Raw genomic sequence first — 15,063 nt, 5'->3', positions numbered from 1 at the left:
TCACTGTAGATCGTAATCTGAGCCCGCTGCGTAATCGTCCACTAGAAAAAGGCAGTTGAGGAGGTCAGCCGCAAGTCTGCCTCTTTTCTTCCTTCTTCCTGATTCCGTATCGCTCGACCTTCTTTTGTAATGGTCCGTCACTCGACGGTCGCGTGACCATGCCGTACAAGGACTGCGTTTCGTTCGTGGCTGGTATCGCAAATGAGTTTACTAGAACGTACTTCATGTGACTTTGGATTAATAAATGTACCATTTAAAAGTTTGAAGGACTTCTGACCCTAATGGGAAACGTTATACGTTTACAATGCGGGGTTGACCATATTTACTCCGTATTCTCCATTCCTAGCGTTATCAATTGGTCGTTACTATCAAAAGAAACGGCAAACATGAAACGATCATCCCAAACAAACAGTTGTTAATGCAAATACACATATAGTGTCTGATCTATTCACGTGATTCGTGACTTAACTGAACGTGTGTCGCTAAGCTCCCCAGTATCGTTGTCATCGTAATCGTTTGGCACGCGGTGTGTGGTTCGTCACCGCTGTTAATAAACTCGTCCCGTTGATTCGAGAGTCGTTCTCTCTAGTATCTGTCACTGTAACCGACTGACGGATAATACAGGATTCCATTAATTCCGCCAGATTAGTTTGGTTCATTCGATAACATACCAGATCGTATGCAAATTGTCATTTCTCTGTTGTAATTCTGTCTCGTTTTGTCCGCAGATGTACTAAGAAGACAAATTATGGTGGCAGAACTTGTCGCCCGTCAGAGTGGATCGCCCATCAATGGTGAGACCGCGTGTTTGAACAGCAACATGCCGGCCACCCACTCCATGGCGCATGCCGGTCACGGTGCCCACGGCGGCCATGAGGCCCATGGCCCTATGCCGCCGTTGACGCACCCCGGGCACCATGCGGGCCCTCCATCCATGCAACAACAGCAACATCAACATCAGCCCCAACAGCCTATGCCGCCGCAGCAGCAACAGCCCCAGCACCATCACCATCACCACCAACCCCAGCAGCCACAGACGCAGCAGCAGCAGCAGCAGCAGCAGCAGCAGCAGCAGCAGCAGCAACAGCTTCATCACCATGACGCCCAACAGGTGATACATCCCGAAAATTTTCCCCCGAACTTCGACATCAGAAAAGAGCTATTTTCTCAGCGCAAGCAACGGGAGTTCATCCCGGACAACAAGAAGGACGACAGCTACTGGGACCGTAGGCGGCGCAACAACGAAGCAGCCAAGCGGTCCCGCGAAAAGAGGCGTTTCAACGACATGGTCCTTGAGCAGCGAGTGATGGAGCTCAGCAAGGAGAATCACATTCTGAAGGCGCAGCTGGAGGCGATCAGAGACAAATTCGGTATCTGCGGCGAATCGGTGATCAACACGGAGCACGTGCTGGCAGCTTTACCATCCGATCCTCCAATCAGCGTTAAAAGAGCAAAACTACCAGCCTCGGCGGCTCTTCTCTACGCCAGGACACCCAGTCCAGTCCACACATCGGTAATCCATCAACCGGTCAGTGGAGCCAGATCACCGAGGTCGCCTGCACAGCTATACGTGCCAGAAACGACAGCTTATCCTGAAACCGAGAGTTTCCAATACCCTTATCCTCATCCAGCGATGCACCTAGACACGACAAGTGCATTGAACCTGTCCCGTGGTAGACGAGCCCAATCGCCCTTCGAATTATCTTCCGGAAGCGGAGACGAGGGTCCCCAGATGGTGGTCAGCTCGCAGAATCTAGCAGCTAACAACAGTCTGCCTCACAAGCTGAGGCACAAGTCCCGCATCGGTGACAAGGATGCAGCTAGTGCACTGTTGGCGCTTCAGGGTATCAAACAGGAACCCGGGCCAAGGGCGTCACCGCCATGGGACAACGAAGGGTCCAGTGACGAACGTGACTCTGGTATATCTTTGGGTGCCGAATGGACTGGTCCGACAGTGTCCGCTGTTCCCGAGAGTGAGAGGGAGGTCAAATCGAGGCTCGACCGTCTAGCTTCCGAAGTAGCCTCCCTTCAGTCGATACTTCGTCTTGGAAAGCCAGGAGCGGAGAGTTTGGTCACAGCTCACTCGATGCCCGTGAGCGGCACCGTCAACGGACCGTGAGACCAGACAGAACGTCCTTTTCTTCGCCATCGGGTGGACAAGCGAAGAACCGTTTTTCCTGCTCGCGCCGTGCGCGACCCTCTTTGTGATCCTCGGACAGATCCAAAAACCCCTGAGCTACGTAGGACACGATACCGGCGGCGACGACGACGACGACGACGACGACGACGACGACGACGATGACGATGACGATGACGATGACGATGACAACAGCAGCAACAACTACAACAACGATTTCTCGAAGTAGACAGAAGATAGATAGACCAGGAAAGACTACCGTTAACTGGAACCGGAATGACTGCGCGAACGTTCCAAGTGTGATGGTTAGTTGGTAGTAGGGTGCATAGTAGTCACGCGATCTTTTTCTAGAGATCTTGGGAGCATGTGTACAGTTTCTTTGAGCGACTACCACCGACTTTGCAGTATTGGTTCAGGGTGCATCTTGGTATCGGTCAATATCGCGCGTAACAAATCGTGCATACAGTTTTTCTCACCGATCGGACAAGCTAGATCAGTCAGATAAGTTAGATAAGATAGTTGCGTACCATACACCTGGCCGGGTGTTTTGCTGGACTTACGTTCAATCGGATAGCTCGCGATCCTGGGTTCATCATCGTTACATGTTCTTGTGACGTAGATTCGGTTGCTGATCGATACACTTCCATAATCGGGACGAAAATTCTATGTAAAGTTCTTTTGTACGTGAAAATAGTCGGCAAGAGTCAATTCGAATCTTAGGGAAAAGTTAGCTGATGCGGACGTTGAAGCGCGCGCGAGGATTGGTTGAATCGACTGTCGTATGCGTTTTCGGATGTCCAAAACCAAAACGCATGGGTCTCCTCCCTGTCCACGTTCTATCGTTACGATGAATTTAGGTGATAAGATGCGATTAGAAGGTGTAAGTAACTTAACGCTGTAAAGACTTTCTTAGGTTATCTCGTTAACGCTATCCATCATTATCGTTGAATTCGAGCTAAATCATAAGCATGCCAGACCTGTGTATACGATTCGAATAGAGTCACGGGATTCAATGTTCGATTCGTAAACGCCTGAGATACGTAAATTCGAGGATCTTCGGACGATTTATAATTATTTAACTCCCGAGAAACCCTGACGAAAATTGACGAAGATCCAATGACTTCAAAGATCCTCGGATTCACTCGGAGGCGTCGAACCTCTCTTGGTGATTGCACGAGTTTCGATTCTCCGATTGGTCATTGATCGCGCAACCGGCTAATTTCACTACCGCCAGTTGATCCCTATCGATTTAATTCCTGCATCGCGTGCAAAGCAATAACTCCTTTCCTATCGACCTCCTGTTTGATTTATTCCTCGCGCGGCACGCATCCGTCTTGATGGAAAAAAAAAAAAAATAGTGGACGCGAGCGTTTGTGATAGTTGCGTCGAAAGTCGATCGACGGGTCAGACTCCGTGGGGTCGATCTGTAAATAACGTATACATACTTCATATCGGGCCTCTCCTCACCCTTCAAATCTCGTCGATTCTTCTTCACGTCGTTAGACCCTTTCCTTTGTTTTCCTCTTTTCTTTAACTTTTTTTTATACTTTTACTATTAACTTGACTGCTGCGTGTGTAAATATGTATGTACAAGCGAGTGGATGCGTGTACATTGTTCGGTGGTGCTTCGAGATTATAGCACCAGGAAGCCTCGACGGGGCAGCGATCGTGCTTTGCTTTCTCTTCGTCGGGACGAACGAAATGGGGAGACACTTGGTCCAAGTATTAAGCGAGCCTATGGGTGTATGTAATTAATATACATATTGCACATATACAAAAAATATACATATATATACGTATATATACATACATACATATATATATATATTTTTTTTTCAAATTAATGTATTTTTCGAAATCGTGTGCGAGAGAGAGAAAGAGAGAGAGAGAGAGTAAGGCGAGAACGGTCTTCGTATGGTGTGTGCGGAAGGCTTTTGTGTCATACGAGCATTTAGTCGAGAAACAAATTTGTTTGGAAACGGAGAAAGCAATTTGATTGTCGCGGGAACTAAAAGGGACTTCTTCGGTGAAATTTCCTGGACGAACGTGTCGATCGATCGTATCCGAGGAGAATGACAGAACCAAAGCGACAGGTTGTTTCGATCGAGCAATTTGTTGTGATTTAACGCGTTGTTATATATTTATAAGGAAGGAGGACGAGAAATCGGATCGTTCGATCAACGCGTTCGGTAACATCCTCCTGTAAGTCAGTGTGATAACTGATGGGTGTTAACACTGCGAGCTTGGCGCCATTTAACATTTCGGAAAGAAACCTTATTTCTAGTGATTATTAAAAATTCAGGTCTTTATGAGAAAGAATTTGTAAACCGGTGTATATTGATTACACGGAGCTAAGTTATAGTTGATAAAATTGTTACAGTAATGATAATACATCAGTCGTTTTGAGTGATATCAATGCGTGGTAAGAGCTCTACCGTCAGGCTCAGAGTGTTAACCCGATGTCGCTCTATTTGTAAAGCATATACTTTTATTTATTATCTTTAATCGCCTACAAGGAGCGACGGAAAGTAGTGTCTACAATCGAAAGCGATAAATACCACCTAATTTCCGATTGAAGGGACTACCTTGTCTGGGCTCCACCTGTGTCACGGGAAACAACTGCGTCAACGATGAATAGTCGAGACCATAATAAAACACGATTCAGCGTTCACTACTTTTTTGTGGCGTTTATAATGTTCGGAGGATCAAAACGATTTTATAGCTGATCAGAAACCGTCGATCCACGGCGTGTAAACGACGTATTCATTTCGTCACGTATCTAGAAGACACATCACAAGACTGTTTTATCGTAATCGGCGTTCTTCGCGGAAGGATCTCGTCCGTGTTTATCTGTCCCCCACCTAACCCAATACTCCCCCTTTTCCCCCCTTTCCCCGCTCGTATTTTTTACGTTACAACCCTCGCGTGAATTTTCTATATTTTATACGGCATGTTTATAATCATTACTATTGCATGGAAACAATGTACTGCGAACAATAGCCGAGATCAAAGAAAGAATATCACATATTCCGAGTAGTGACGATGGCAATCGAGATACGCACCAACTGTCGGAGCAAACGTGACCGTTACTTCGATTCGGAAACCTATCTTTTGTAAATATACATAAATATAAGATCAGTTGAAAATTATCCGCAATGCATTCTTTCAATTTATTAAAACACCGGAGACCTTGCATCATTTCTCGATATAATGTAGCTCTTTAGACACACGTCTTGTCGTGCCACACAAGCTTCTGAACAATATACACGTATTTCCTGCCTTGCGGATAATTTTTTACTCACGAATGTTACCCTGGCAAAGTAACCTTTGGTCGTGGAAAATTCAATTGTCACGATTCATCGCGCAGTTTCGTAGTTGATTCGCTGTAACATACCACGAGTGCCTATAATAACGAAGCTCGCGGGTAAAGCTACGATCCCCTTCAGATCGAAGCGCGTTCTATCTCGGGTGAGGACGATTTCGAAGGGACAGGAGACTATACCGTTTTTTTTTTTGTAAATAATGTTTTGAAAAGCTCGCTGGGATGACGCCATGTCTGCGACGGTCGTCGGCAGGTTCTACTCGCGAAAGATTCCATTATGATCTGCACGTTACCCATGATTTCGCGTACAAGGAAACGCGTCAACCTCGACCACGGCGACCATGAACCAACATTTGTACATAAAAGTAAACGTTGCACCTTTGCCAAAAAAGCACGCTACTCGTGTCGATGAACGTGGCACAAATGTCGACGAAAAAAGGCGTGTGAAAGCATCGGCCGGAGAAGGAACATTTTAATTCACTTCATTTTATTGCCCCCCACCCCTCCCCTTCTTCTGCTACCCACTCCTCTTTTGAATAATAGCTTCTTCGAGGACGTTACGAATAGTTCCTAATACAGTTTAATATGGTACAGCGACTTAGACGATTGGCCGTTGTGTCCACGATAAACATGATTCCAGTACGAGTTTCTTAATTCTCCTCTCTCCGGCTGTACGGAGATATAAGTATTTAGATCTAAGGGACATATCCACAGCGTGTAGTGTACTTGTATATGAATACCGAAATAAATATTTTCAATGTTTTTGACAATAACCGGATGTGTTTGGTCTGTTCGTCATTCAACGTTCGACTGTTCGCAGTAACGATTAACTGCTCGATACCGAGGTCCCTCGGAAGGTAAATATCAAGCGTGGAAAATAGTACGAAATACGTATCTAGGAAACCATATATTTCATACGAAAACAAAATAAGATGGAAAGGTAAAAGTTACTGAAATATACCCAAAAAGGGTATCCAGTAGGCTCACAATGCCTATAAATATGAATGTGACAGTAAATAGATACCACACATTAATACGACAAAAAATATAAAAAATATATCGTAAAGGTAATTTGTACAATTGTAAAGTATCATTATCGATAGTGCTCAAAATTCGAAGTTGAGAACAAAAATAGTATGGCCAGCATAGCCGACAAATCTACGATTGTCTAGGAAAAGATTTCAGTGTGAGTTACAAACTTTCTGATTCTCAAAATAAAAGAAACGATTATTTTGTGTCACTAATTGCAACAAGTAGGTAGTGTTAAGTGCAATGAAAAACGCGTTAACAATCATACGACGATCTTTTCACATTATCGGTTTCTTTGTAAAACTATGCGCTTACAGCGACATTTTCATAATTTTCAATATTGACAATTCCATAGGTAGGCTAACTCCAATTTCTGTTTCAACTTAATTAAATTATTTCCGCTTCTTACATTTGGTTCTACCACGACGTCTGCGCGAGGAGTTTGGACGAGTGTCCGTCTTCTTTGAAGATCTACAAATATTTCGAGCGTCAAGCATGATACTTTTATCTCTAATTAAAGCTACTACCGGTTTTAGTTACCTGTGAACCCTGTTCACTGACACAGAAGTATGCTTCTTTAAGGTCAAGTGTTGTTGAACCAGTTCTGCTAATTTACCTTGTTGAGCGAGCATCGAAAGAAAGGTACAAATGAACTCATCATAATTGTGTGTCCTACGACAATCGTCAATCTGAAAAATAGTAAAAATAGTACTGTATTTTCTAGTTCAAATTTTATAACACTTAATATACCCCTTAATTCTTTTTCCATAAAAAATTCTAATTATTACCTTGTATTTGTTCCTCTTATCATTTTCATCTTTCAAGCTAGTTTCACAAATACTTATTTCATGCTCTAAATTCTTCAATAATGCTAAAAGATCTTTGGGCGCAAACGTGTGTGGTTCAAATAATTCTGGATACTTTGAACATAATTTCGGATCAATTTTTTCAACCTTTTTCTCTTCGGTAACGGTGTCACCGTTACTAGTTTTCACCCTCGCGTGTGGTATTCTAACTTCGCCAGATAAGCAAACCTTTTTGTGTAGGTGGCCGCTGTCAGAGACTAATCTTTTTCCGTTTATATTAATATTCCCAAGAGAACGACCTATTTGCGGAAGTATAATTCGTATAATGGTATAACTTCAAGGTGAAATGTTGTAAGAAACATGTACATACTTAATCCTGCCTCGTTTTTCTCATCCCCAGCCACTCTAATCACAACAAATTTTTTAAAATCTTTTGTGGATGTTGGACTACTCTGACCAGAATTCCAACCCCATGCTACAAGAAAAAAAAATAAATTTTTTATCTAAATTTCTTCCCATTGTTACTATACCTTGACAGGAATACAAAGATGTTCGCATAGGTCAACTAACTGTAAATCGGAGGTGTCAAAGAATATGTGGGGGAACGTGTGAAAAGCAAATAGGAACCATCAAGAGAAGCACTTGTATTTCAGTCCGCTGTAGAACTGTACACGTAACGCGACAGAATGAGTGTGAGAATTTTTATTTTATATTCTATTCTGATAGCAGTTGAATCATCAAAATGTCCGGAACCAAGGAAACCCCATAATGTCAGTTGCACTGTATTTTTCAAATGTGTAAATTTGCCCGGTGGTGGCTACGTTTGGGTACCCAGTAAATGTACAGAAGGCTTGGTAAGACAATCTATCATTTACGAAACTGTTTATAAGAACTTTTATCACATTAATATTAGGTACTGTGTTTAAATTTCTTACATTCTTTTATTGTCAGATATTTCAACCATATCTACGAATGTGTGTTCTACCTGGTGATACTTGGACATGTGACACAGTATCAACAGACTCGTCTATTATAACGAACAGGTATGATACACCTGAACTGATTAATCCAAATGAGACTAGTTACTTAGGACTGACAGAAGATTCTTCAAATTTTTCTGAACTCATTGACTCGTCATACACTACTGATAGTATTCCTGGTGTGTCTGATCGAGAAGTAGTGACACCATACCCTTTAATTGAAATTGAAGAAACAATGAAGAATCAACAAGAAAAAATGACAGAAAATCCAGCTATATTTAATAATCAACAATATCATTCTAAAAAGGAATACTCAATGTTATATCGATTAATGCATCATTTATTGATCTATAAAGAAATCACTATTCCTTTAGAATTTTTAGCATTGTTACCTACACCACCAAAAATTAAAAGTGAATCATCAGCCGAGACTGAACTTTTTCAAACTAATGAGCAGAATATTCTAATGAGTTATCTTATACAGAATCGTATTCAACAGACTAACTCAGAAAATACTATCACAACTAATAAAAAATTACAAAATGGAATTGAAGAGGGTGTAACTTTAAACAGTGAAGACGAGTCAATAGCAAAGATAAGAGCTTCAAATAGTACATTGGAGATCTTACTCAATGATTCAGAGAATGAAAATAATTTGATTTCAATTACTGATCATACTGGACAGAAGCAATATTTAACTACTGATAGGTATAAATCATTGAGCTATCACGTGGATCCAAAATATATTAATGTAATTCCATGTGTAAAAAATGTTCGTATGCCAAATGCAACTGACTGTGTTAAATATTATATATGTGACCCCAAAATGGTCTCTCTAATTCAGTACTCGTGTCCATCTAATACAGCATTCAACAAGTATACTAGAATATGCGACAGAGAAAGTTACAATAAATGTGTACAGAATAAAGATAATTCAAAACTTTCAGAAAGTGGCAATAATACAAACAAAATGAAAATATCAGAAAATGTGTGCACAGAACATGGAAAAACAAAGGACGTTACATCCGAAATACATTATTACATTTGTTATTCTTCTTTGGATAACTCGCATAATTTCAAGTCTATACGAATGATGTGCCCAAATGGCCTAATATTTTGTCAAAGAAAGAAAGTCTGTACTACAAAACGTCTCTGTAAGACAGCATAAAGTAGGAATATCGGTTTTCTTACCTTGAGTTGGAGAATTAAATGCCGATCCGATTTCGGATGATGTATCAGTACTGGATGAGCTGTGGGCTGGTGAAGTTTGAATTCGAAGAGGAGTAGCATAATCCAATGCACACATTACTACCTTTTCCATACCACTGCAATATCACACTATTTTTTATCTCATACCATTTCATATGTACTATGAACAATTAGTAAACAGTAATAAATAAAATATTATCGTGTCATGTGAATGTTATTGAATCTAAATTATTGTTTACTGACTTGGATTCAGTCTTTCCAGAAGTTATACCAGAAGCTGACTCTTCTGTATCTCCTGCAACATCGCTTCTTTCAACAGTAATAGCTGGTATAGAGGAGGATTCGTCGATTTCTGATTTATTAGACAAAATATTTTCATCGTCAGTTTTGCTCCTTTTTTCATAGTGTTTATCCGATTTCTCGGAATCGTTCGTGTTCTTTTCAGTTCCATCCTGATGGCTTAATTTAACAAGTTGTTGCAATGCCTCTAGTACTATCTGCCTGTTAGTCTTCAACATAGTTAATTTATGAGATATAGCAAGTCGCCTGTCAGGAACAACAGCCATTAAATTAAATCTTATATCCTGCAATTGTTCCCCTGTTGCCATCCCTAAGCGATCAGTGATTACACGTCTAAACTGTTCAGTCCACTCTTCATGTTCCTTCCATGGACCATGATCCATGGGATATGGTTTCAAACCATCCAATTCGAACAGTCTACCATTGATTGGTACATAACTGACAAAGTGAAAAGCTTCCCCGGTAAATCTACCAGTGGAGACTCCAGTATTTTTATCCTGGCGTCTTTTGGCTTGAGGCATTGCATGTGAATTATGTGCACATGCCAATTCAGGTGTGTTACCAATTGCCCACCCTTTGTTCTCGGGACACATTCCAGATGTATGCATTTTCAATCTGGATAAAGTTGTACCCAAATGAATATTTGGGCAATTAAGTAACACCGAAAGCAGTGCATGGGTTGCACAACTATTGGGCACAACCTGTCAGAAAAAATTCTCTAGAATTGTGTTCTCAGTGGTAAAACATATATAGGTGATGTTTATACGAATAACACACCTGTTGTGCAAAGAATATATTGTTAACAATTTCCTCATCTTTCACAAAGCTCTCATCTTGTTCTACAACTTTACGTCTGGATCTTCTCTCTTCTATCCAACGAAACAGAAATATGAATCCATATACCGGACCTTCTAATGATTTTTGCAAGTCATATATTTCTTCCACTTGCACACCCTTTACCCCAAAATCTTCCAACAATAATGTAAATAAACCTATCAATAGAAAATATATTAATATGTCTAACATATACAGAAAGTTTAATAAGACAAGTTTAAAACTTACAAGATAGATACTCACTAAATAAGAGTAAATAATCTGAATAAAATGAGTATAAAAATGACTTCTGAAAATCCCGACCACTTCTCATTTAACACCCTATATATTAACCCTTTAATACCATAAGAGAATACAAATACACCATTTCTCTTAAGGACAACATGCATATGGTGACAGTATAGAAACATACGAATTGATTTGGGTATAATTTCAAATTATTTGCTTTTAATGTACTTTAAGTCACAATATGTTATTCTTTATAATGTATGTGTTTTTAACTACAGCAACTTAAAATATTGTGTTTTCGTAACTCATTTAGGAGCTCCGATAATAGGAGTCATTAAAATACATTTTTGTGATGATTATCCCATACCTGGGTCACTTTCCAATTCTAGCCAACCTTCTGTCAATCGATTTATATCAACTGGCATTCTGTGTTGAGTTTAAAGTTCAACACTTCGACAAATTTCACATTCTTCCAGAAGTTTTGTTACAATCTCCGATAATTAAAGGCGCCATGTTACATCAAAACACATATCATGTGACCGAAGTCACGTGGTGAAAGAATCTTAAAGAAATATTAAAGTAATTTTCAATAATTAAAATTTTTTAACATATCATTACTTTATACAACTATCATTCTCGTTTCATCAATTTCTTACATCGACGTGATGGTAAATGCTTTGATTTTTTTTAATTCCAAAAAGAACGTGTTGCGTCGTATGTATACGACACCATAAAAGAATCGTAGTCCACTTATTCGATATTTACTGTCTATTCGTATTATGTAGTTTTCCATAAAATATTGCAACCTTAACAATAAATGTTATTATTCTATTCGGAAAATTGTATCAAACATCATAATTTATTTGATTCAATTTGATTGAATTTACGAAAAACTGATAGTAGCGCATTCTATGAACGATAGCAATAAAGTCCTTTGAATAGTAACTCCAGGTAACTCAGCCATGTATGTCGCATGGTAATGTTTTCAATTAGCTGACATTAAAAATAAATAATCAATATGAATATTTTTACACTAACGGTCAGCTTATTGTTGCTCGTTCAATTTTCGGCATGTACGTTGTCACCACCCAAGGGAAAAATAAATAAGAAAAGCAAAGGGAAGATCGAGATTAAGGTAAAGAGTACATCATGAAAATTTGTCAGGTATTAACTACCTAAAAACATATATACTTGTCTTAATTTTATTGAACATTTGAATTGTAGAAAGGACCAGGAGAGCAAGATGTTTTTACTCGATTGATAGTGGTGAAAAATCCTAAACCTCACGATATTATTCGAGAGTCTGGAATCTATTTTTTCAACACAACTCGAAGGCGATTTACCGGGGATGTTTTGGGGTATATTACCCCGGTACGATCATTTTACACTTCAGCAATTTTTATTCAAAGCCTTTACAGAGTTACATATGTTACAAATGCATAAAATTTAGTTGATTGGTTCCATTACTTTATTATCTAAATAGTGTTCAGAAAACAATGAATTAGTAGCCAGACTAATGTATATGTACATATTTTTGTTTTCAGTGGAATAACAATGGACTTGAAGTTTCTAAAATATTTCATGGAAAGTTTACAATGATATCGCCAGTGTGGTTGGCATTTCCAGAAGGTAATGCTTCTACTTATAAATTGTCCACTCACGATATTCAGAAGAAGTGGCTGAAGGAAATGAGAGCAGCAAATAATGAAGGTCACTATGTAAAAGGTATATGGAATTTCAAATACTAATGTTGAAGTACATTCATTGTATATTCTTATAAATGCATAAATGTTTTCTTAGTTTTACCAAGAGTACTATTTGAGCATTGGTCAGTCAGCGATATTGTTGGACTGTATAGTGATACTCAGAAACAAAGTGCAGTAATTTCTGCCCTTATAGATACAGCTAGGGTAATTATAAAAATATATATATGTATAAATATAATAACATTAATATTTTGAGAATTATTACAATAGTTTTGTTACTTTGTTTCAGACTTTCCACTTTGACGGATATGTTTTGGAGATATGGAATCAGTTTGTACTTACTGGTGTGGATGCACAGATTGTAGTGTCGATAATTCAATCAATTGCTCAAAAGTTAAAGCAAAACAGTATAAATATAGTTCTAGTGGTACCACCATCAAGAGGGTGAGTTTTGTTTGGCTATTTGTTATTGTGGTTTTTGTTTACATCGAAGAAACAGTGCAAATGAAGTTAAATATTATCCAACCTTTCAGCCCAAAGGTTCAGTTGTTCAATAGAGATCAGTTTGATCAACTATCCCCATATGTAAATGCATTTTCATTAATGACTTATGACTATTCAAGCATTCAACGACCAGGACCTAATAGTCCTATAGATTGGGCGAGGGAATGCGTAGAATTATTAGTACCTGAGAAGGGTCCCAAGAGGGCACAGATATTGCTAGGTCTTAATTTCTATGGATATAATTATACTCCTGAAGGTGGGGGAGCCATATTAGGTTCAGATTATCTGAGGATACTCGAGTCCTCTAAGGGAAAAATACAGTGGGATGACAACAGCAAAGAACACTTTTTTGAAGCAAAGTAAGACACACTTTCTTTCATCTTGAATGAAAATCGGGAGATAAAAAATTTAGTACCTTAGGCAAAGTTACTTTGATCCAGGTTGAAACTTAGGGATGTATTTCAGGTCATCAGGGGGCAGTGGAATTATATTTTATCCCACATTATATTCTATTCTGCATCGACTGGATCTTGCTGCAGAATTGGGTACAGGTATATCTATTTGGGAGCTTGGTCAGGGATTACATTATTTTTACGATTTGTTATAGATATTTTTATGAATATGAGAAATACATATAACATTGAAAGTATACAATGGTAATTACTAAATGTTCTTCGAATAATCAGTCTTGATAATATTGAATAGCATGACCTTTGTGCATTACCCTCTTTACATTTTAACGGTCAAAATCACATTTAAATTTTAATATTTTTATCACTTCCATACGTTACTGGGCATATGCACTGTTAGAAATTATTCCGAAGTTGTTGTTGTTTTTCAGTATTTGTTTCTCCTCTTTTTCTTTCATTGTCATCATAGATTGAGGTCCGCGTAAAATGTTATACATCAAGGCCCAACAGGATTTTGCAGGTAATAAGCTGGTGTCAGAGAAGAAAAAAGTAATTAGGTCTTCTGATAAAACTAATGAACTGTAACAATTATGACACCTTACTATTTAAGTGGCAACAGGAACCTAGTCGTCTTCGGCAGTACAATAACTGCTTGATTCACTAAAATTCCTGATACAACCTCCTCAGCTACGTGTTCGGGTTCTAACATTGGTATTCTGCAAATCGTGAATATTTTGCAGAAAATCCAGTAATTCGATTTAAGTTTAACAAATAATTACCTGGGTGTTACTCCTACAAACATATCAGTGTTGATATAAGCAGGACATACTAAGGTTGTATGAATCCCATTGTACCCATCAGCCTATATGATATTCCTTCATTTGTCATTAAGTCCTAAATCAAAATTATAAGGAATATAAAAATGATCTTACTCTAAGCTCACTGAAGAGGCTCTCGTGGTACCCAATAGCCGCGAATTTGGTAGCTGAGTAATCGGTACACTTGTAAGTTCCAAGAAGTCCTGCTACACTGGCCACAGTTACAATGTGACCATGATTATTCTTCATCATCTCCTTCATGAAAGCCTTAGTAGTCTGTTAAGTTATAAACATGTAGCAAATTTGCCACATACGTCATTTTTAACGAGATATTATTTCATTGAACTCACCCAATAATGTGACAGTATGTTAACTCTGTAAGTGCGTTCAATTTCATCATCAGGCAAGTCCATTAATGTTTTACCGTACACGTAGCCGGCATTGTTTATCAGTAGAGTGACCTATTAACATTGTAGCATATATTGACTTATCCTATAAGGAAGATAAATAATACGATTGGATAGTAGTTATTAGACATAGTCCAGAAGCGACCTATATCTTTACTTCGATTATACCGCGTACTTACAGAGCCTACTTCGATTTCCACCGTCTTTGCTGCTTTGTACACTTCTTCTTTGTTTGTAATGTCACAATAGTAACAACAACATTTTCCTCCATTCTCTCTTATCGCTCTAACTGTACTCTCCATGCCTGCAACTGGTACTCATAGAAATGTTCATACTTTCATAATCGGCGGTGAGATCAATCCGGACTCACCAG

General features: G+C 39.1%; 4 protein-coding genes across 4 annotated transcripts; 2 read left to right on the top strand and 2 right to left on the bottom strand.

The window, feature by feature from the left end:
• Positions 1–736: 736 nt before the first annotated feature.
• Positions 737–2,251, top strand: LOC107193819 (mediator of RNA polymerase II transcription subunit 15-like). The gene has a single exon (XM_015583329.1). The coding sequence runs from the start codon at positions 749–751 to the stop codon at positions 2,117–2,119; it is 1,371 nt and encodes a 456-aa protein (XP_015438815.1). The 5' UTR covers positions 737–748; the 3' UTR covers positions 2,120–2,251.
• A 4,580-nt stretch (positions 2,252–6,831) lies between these two features.
• LOC107193818 (ubiquitin carboxyl-terminal hydrolase calypso) lies at positions 6,832–11,270 on the bottom strand. The gene is made up of 8 exons (XM_015583328.1): positions 11,213–11,270; positions 10,561–10,775; positions 9,727–10,484; positions 9,466–9,599; positions 7,665–7,769; positions 7,277–7,593; positions 7,029–7,177; positions 6,832–6,959 (listed from the first exon to the last, which is right to left on the bottom strand). Exons 1-8 carry the CDS (start codon positions 11,268–11,270, stop codon positions 6,881–6,883), a joined length of 1,815 nt encoding a protein of 604 aa, XP_015438814.1. The 3' UTR covers positions 6,832–6,880.
• A 483-nt stretch (positions 11,271–11,753) lies between these two features.
• On the top strand, positions 11,754–13,662 carry LOC107193844 (chitinase domain-containing protein 1). Its single transcript, XM_015583361.1, has 7 exons — positions 11,754–11,980; positions 12,070–12,216; positions 12,390–12,570; positions 12,646–12,755; positions 12,841–12,995; positions 13,085–13,414; positions 13,521–13,662. Exons 1-7 carry the CDS (start codon positions 11,864–11,866, stop codon positions 13,660–13,662), a joined length of 1,182 nt encoding a protein of 393 aa, XP_015438847.1. The 5' UTR covers positions 11,754–11,863.
• Positions 13,663–13,842: 180 nt separating this feature from the next.
• Positions 13,843–15,063, bottom strand: LOC107193812 (estradiol 17-beta-dehydrogenase 11-like). Its single transcript, XM_015583317.1, has 6 exons — positions 14,870–15,063; positions 14,634–14,744; positions 14,398–14,559; positions 14,245–14,327; positions 14,068–14,181; positions 13,843–13,993 (listed from the first exon to the last, which is right to left on the bottom strand). Exons 1-6 carry the CDS (start codon positions 14,990–14,992, stop codon positions 13,843–13,845), a joined length of 744 nt encoding a protein of 247 aa, XP_015438803.1. The 5' UTR covers positions 14,993–15,063.

This window comes from Dufourea novaeangliae, unplaced genomic scaffold, assembly GCF_001272555.1.
Source record: "Dufourea novaeangliae isolate 0120121106 unplaced genomic scaffold, ASM127255v1 scaffold30, whole genome shotgun sequence".
NCBI lineage: Eukaryota > Metazoa > Arthropoda > Insecta > Hymenoptera > Halictidae > Dufourea > Dufourea novaeangliae.
Note: the sequence above shows the minus strand (reverse complement) of the source record. Positions and strands in the feature narration are given on the sequence as shown.

What these genes read in the sequence shown, in the direction of transcription:
- LOC107193819 (XM_015583329.1), top strand. Translation starts at nt 749, where the DNA reads ATGGTGGCAGAACTTGTCGCCCGTCAGAGTGGATCGCCCATCAATGGT.
- LOC107193818 (XM_015583328.1), bottom strand. Translation starts at nt 11,270, where the DNA reads ATGCCAGTTGATATAAATCGATTGACAGAAGGTTGGCTAGAATTGGAA. An exon ending in TCTGGAAAGACTGAATCCAA is followed by an intron (nt 9,600 to 9,726) that starts GTCAGTAAACAA and finishes GTGATATTGCAG; the next exon opens with TGGTATGGAAAAGGTAGTAA. An exon ending in TCAGTGAACAGGGTTCACAG is followed by an intron (nt 6,960 to 7,028) that starts GTAACTAAAACC and finishes AAATATTTGTAG; the next exon opens with ATCTTCAAAGAAGACGGACA.
- LOC107193844 (XM_015583361.1), top strand. Translation starts at nt 11,864, where the DNA reads ATGAATATTTTTACACTAACGGTCAGCTTATTGTTGCTCGTTCAATTT. An exon ending in TTTTGGGGTATATTACCCCG is followed by an intron (nt 12,217 to 12,389) that starts GTACGATCATTT and finishes TTTTGTTTTCAG; the next exon opens with TGGAATAACAATGGACTTGA. An exon ending in CCCTTATAGATACAGCTAGG is followed by an intron (nt 12,756 to 12,840) that starts GTAATTATAAAA and finishes ACTTTGTTTCAG; the next exon opens with ACTTTCCACTTTGACGGATA.
- LOC107193812 (XM_015583317.1), bottom strand. Translation starts at nt 14,992, where the DNA reads ATGGAGAGTACAGTTAGAGCGATAAGAGAGAATGGAGGAAAATGTTGT. An exon ending in TGGAAATCGAAGTAGGCTCT is followed by an intron (nt 14,745 to 14,869) that starts GTAAGTACGCGG and finishes CAATGTTAATAG; the next exon opens with GTCACTCTACTGATAAACAA. An exon ending in GCCTCTTCAGTGAGCTTAGA is followed by an intron (nt 14,328 to 14,397) that starts GTAAGATCATTT and finishes AATATCATATAG; the next exon opens with GCTGATGGGTACAATGGGAT.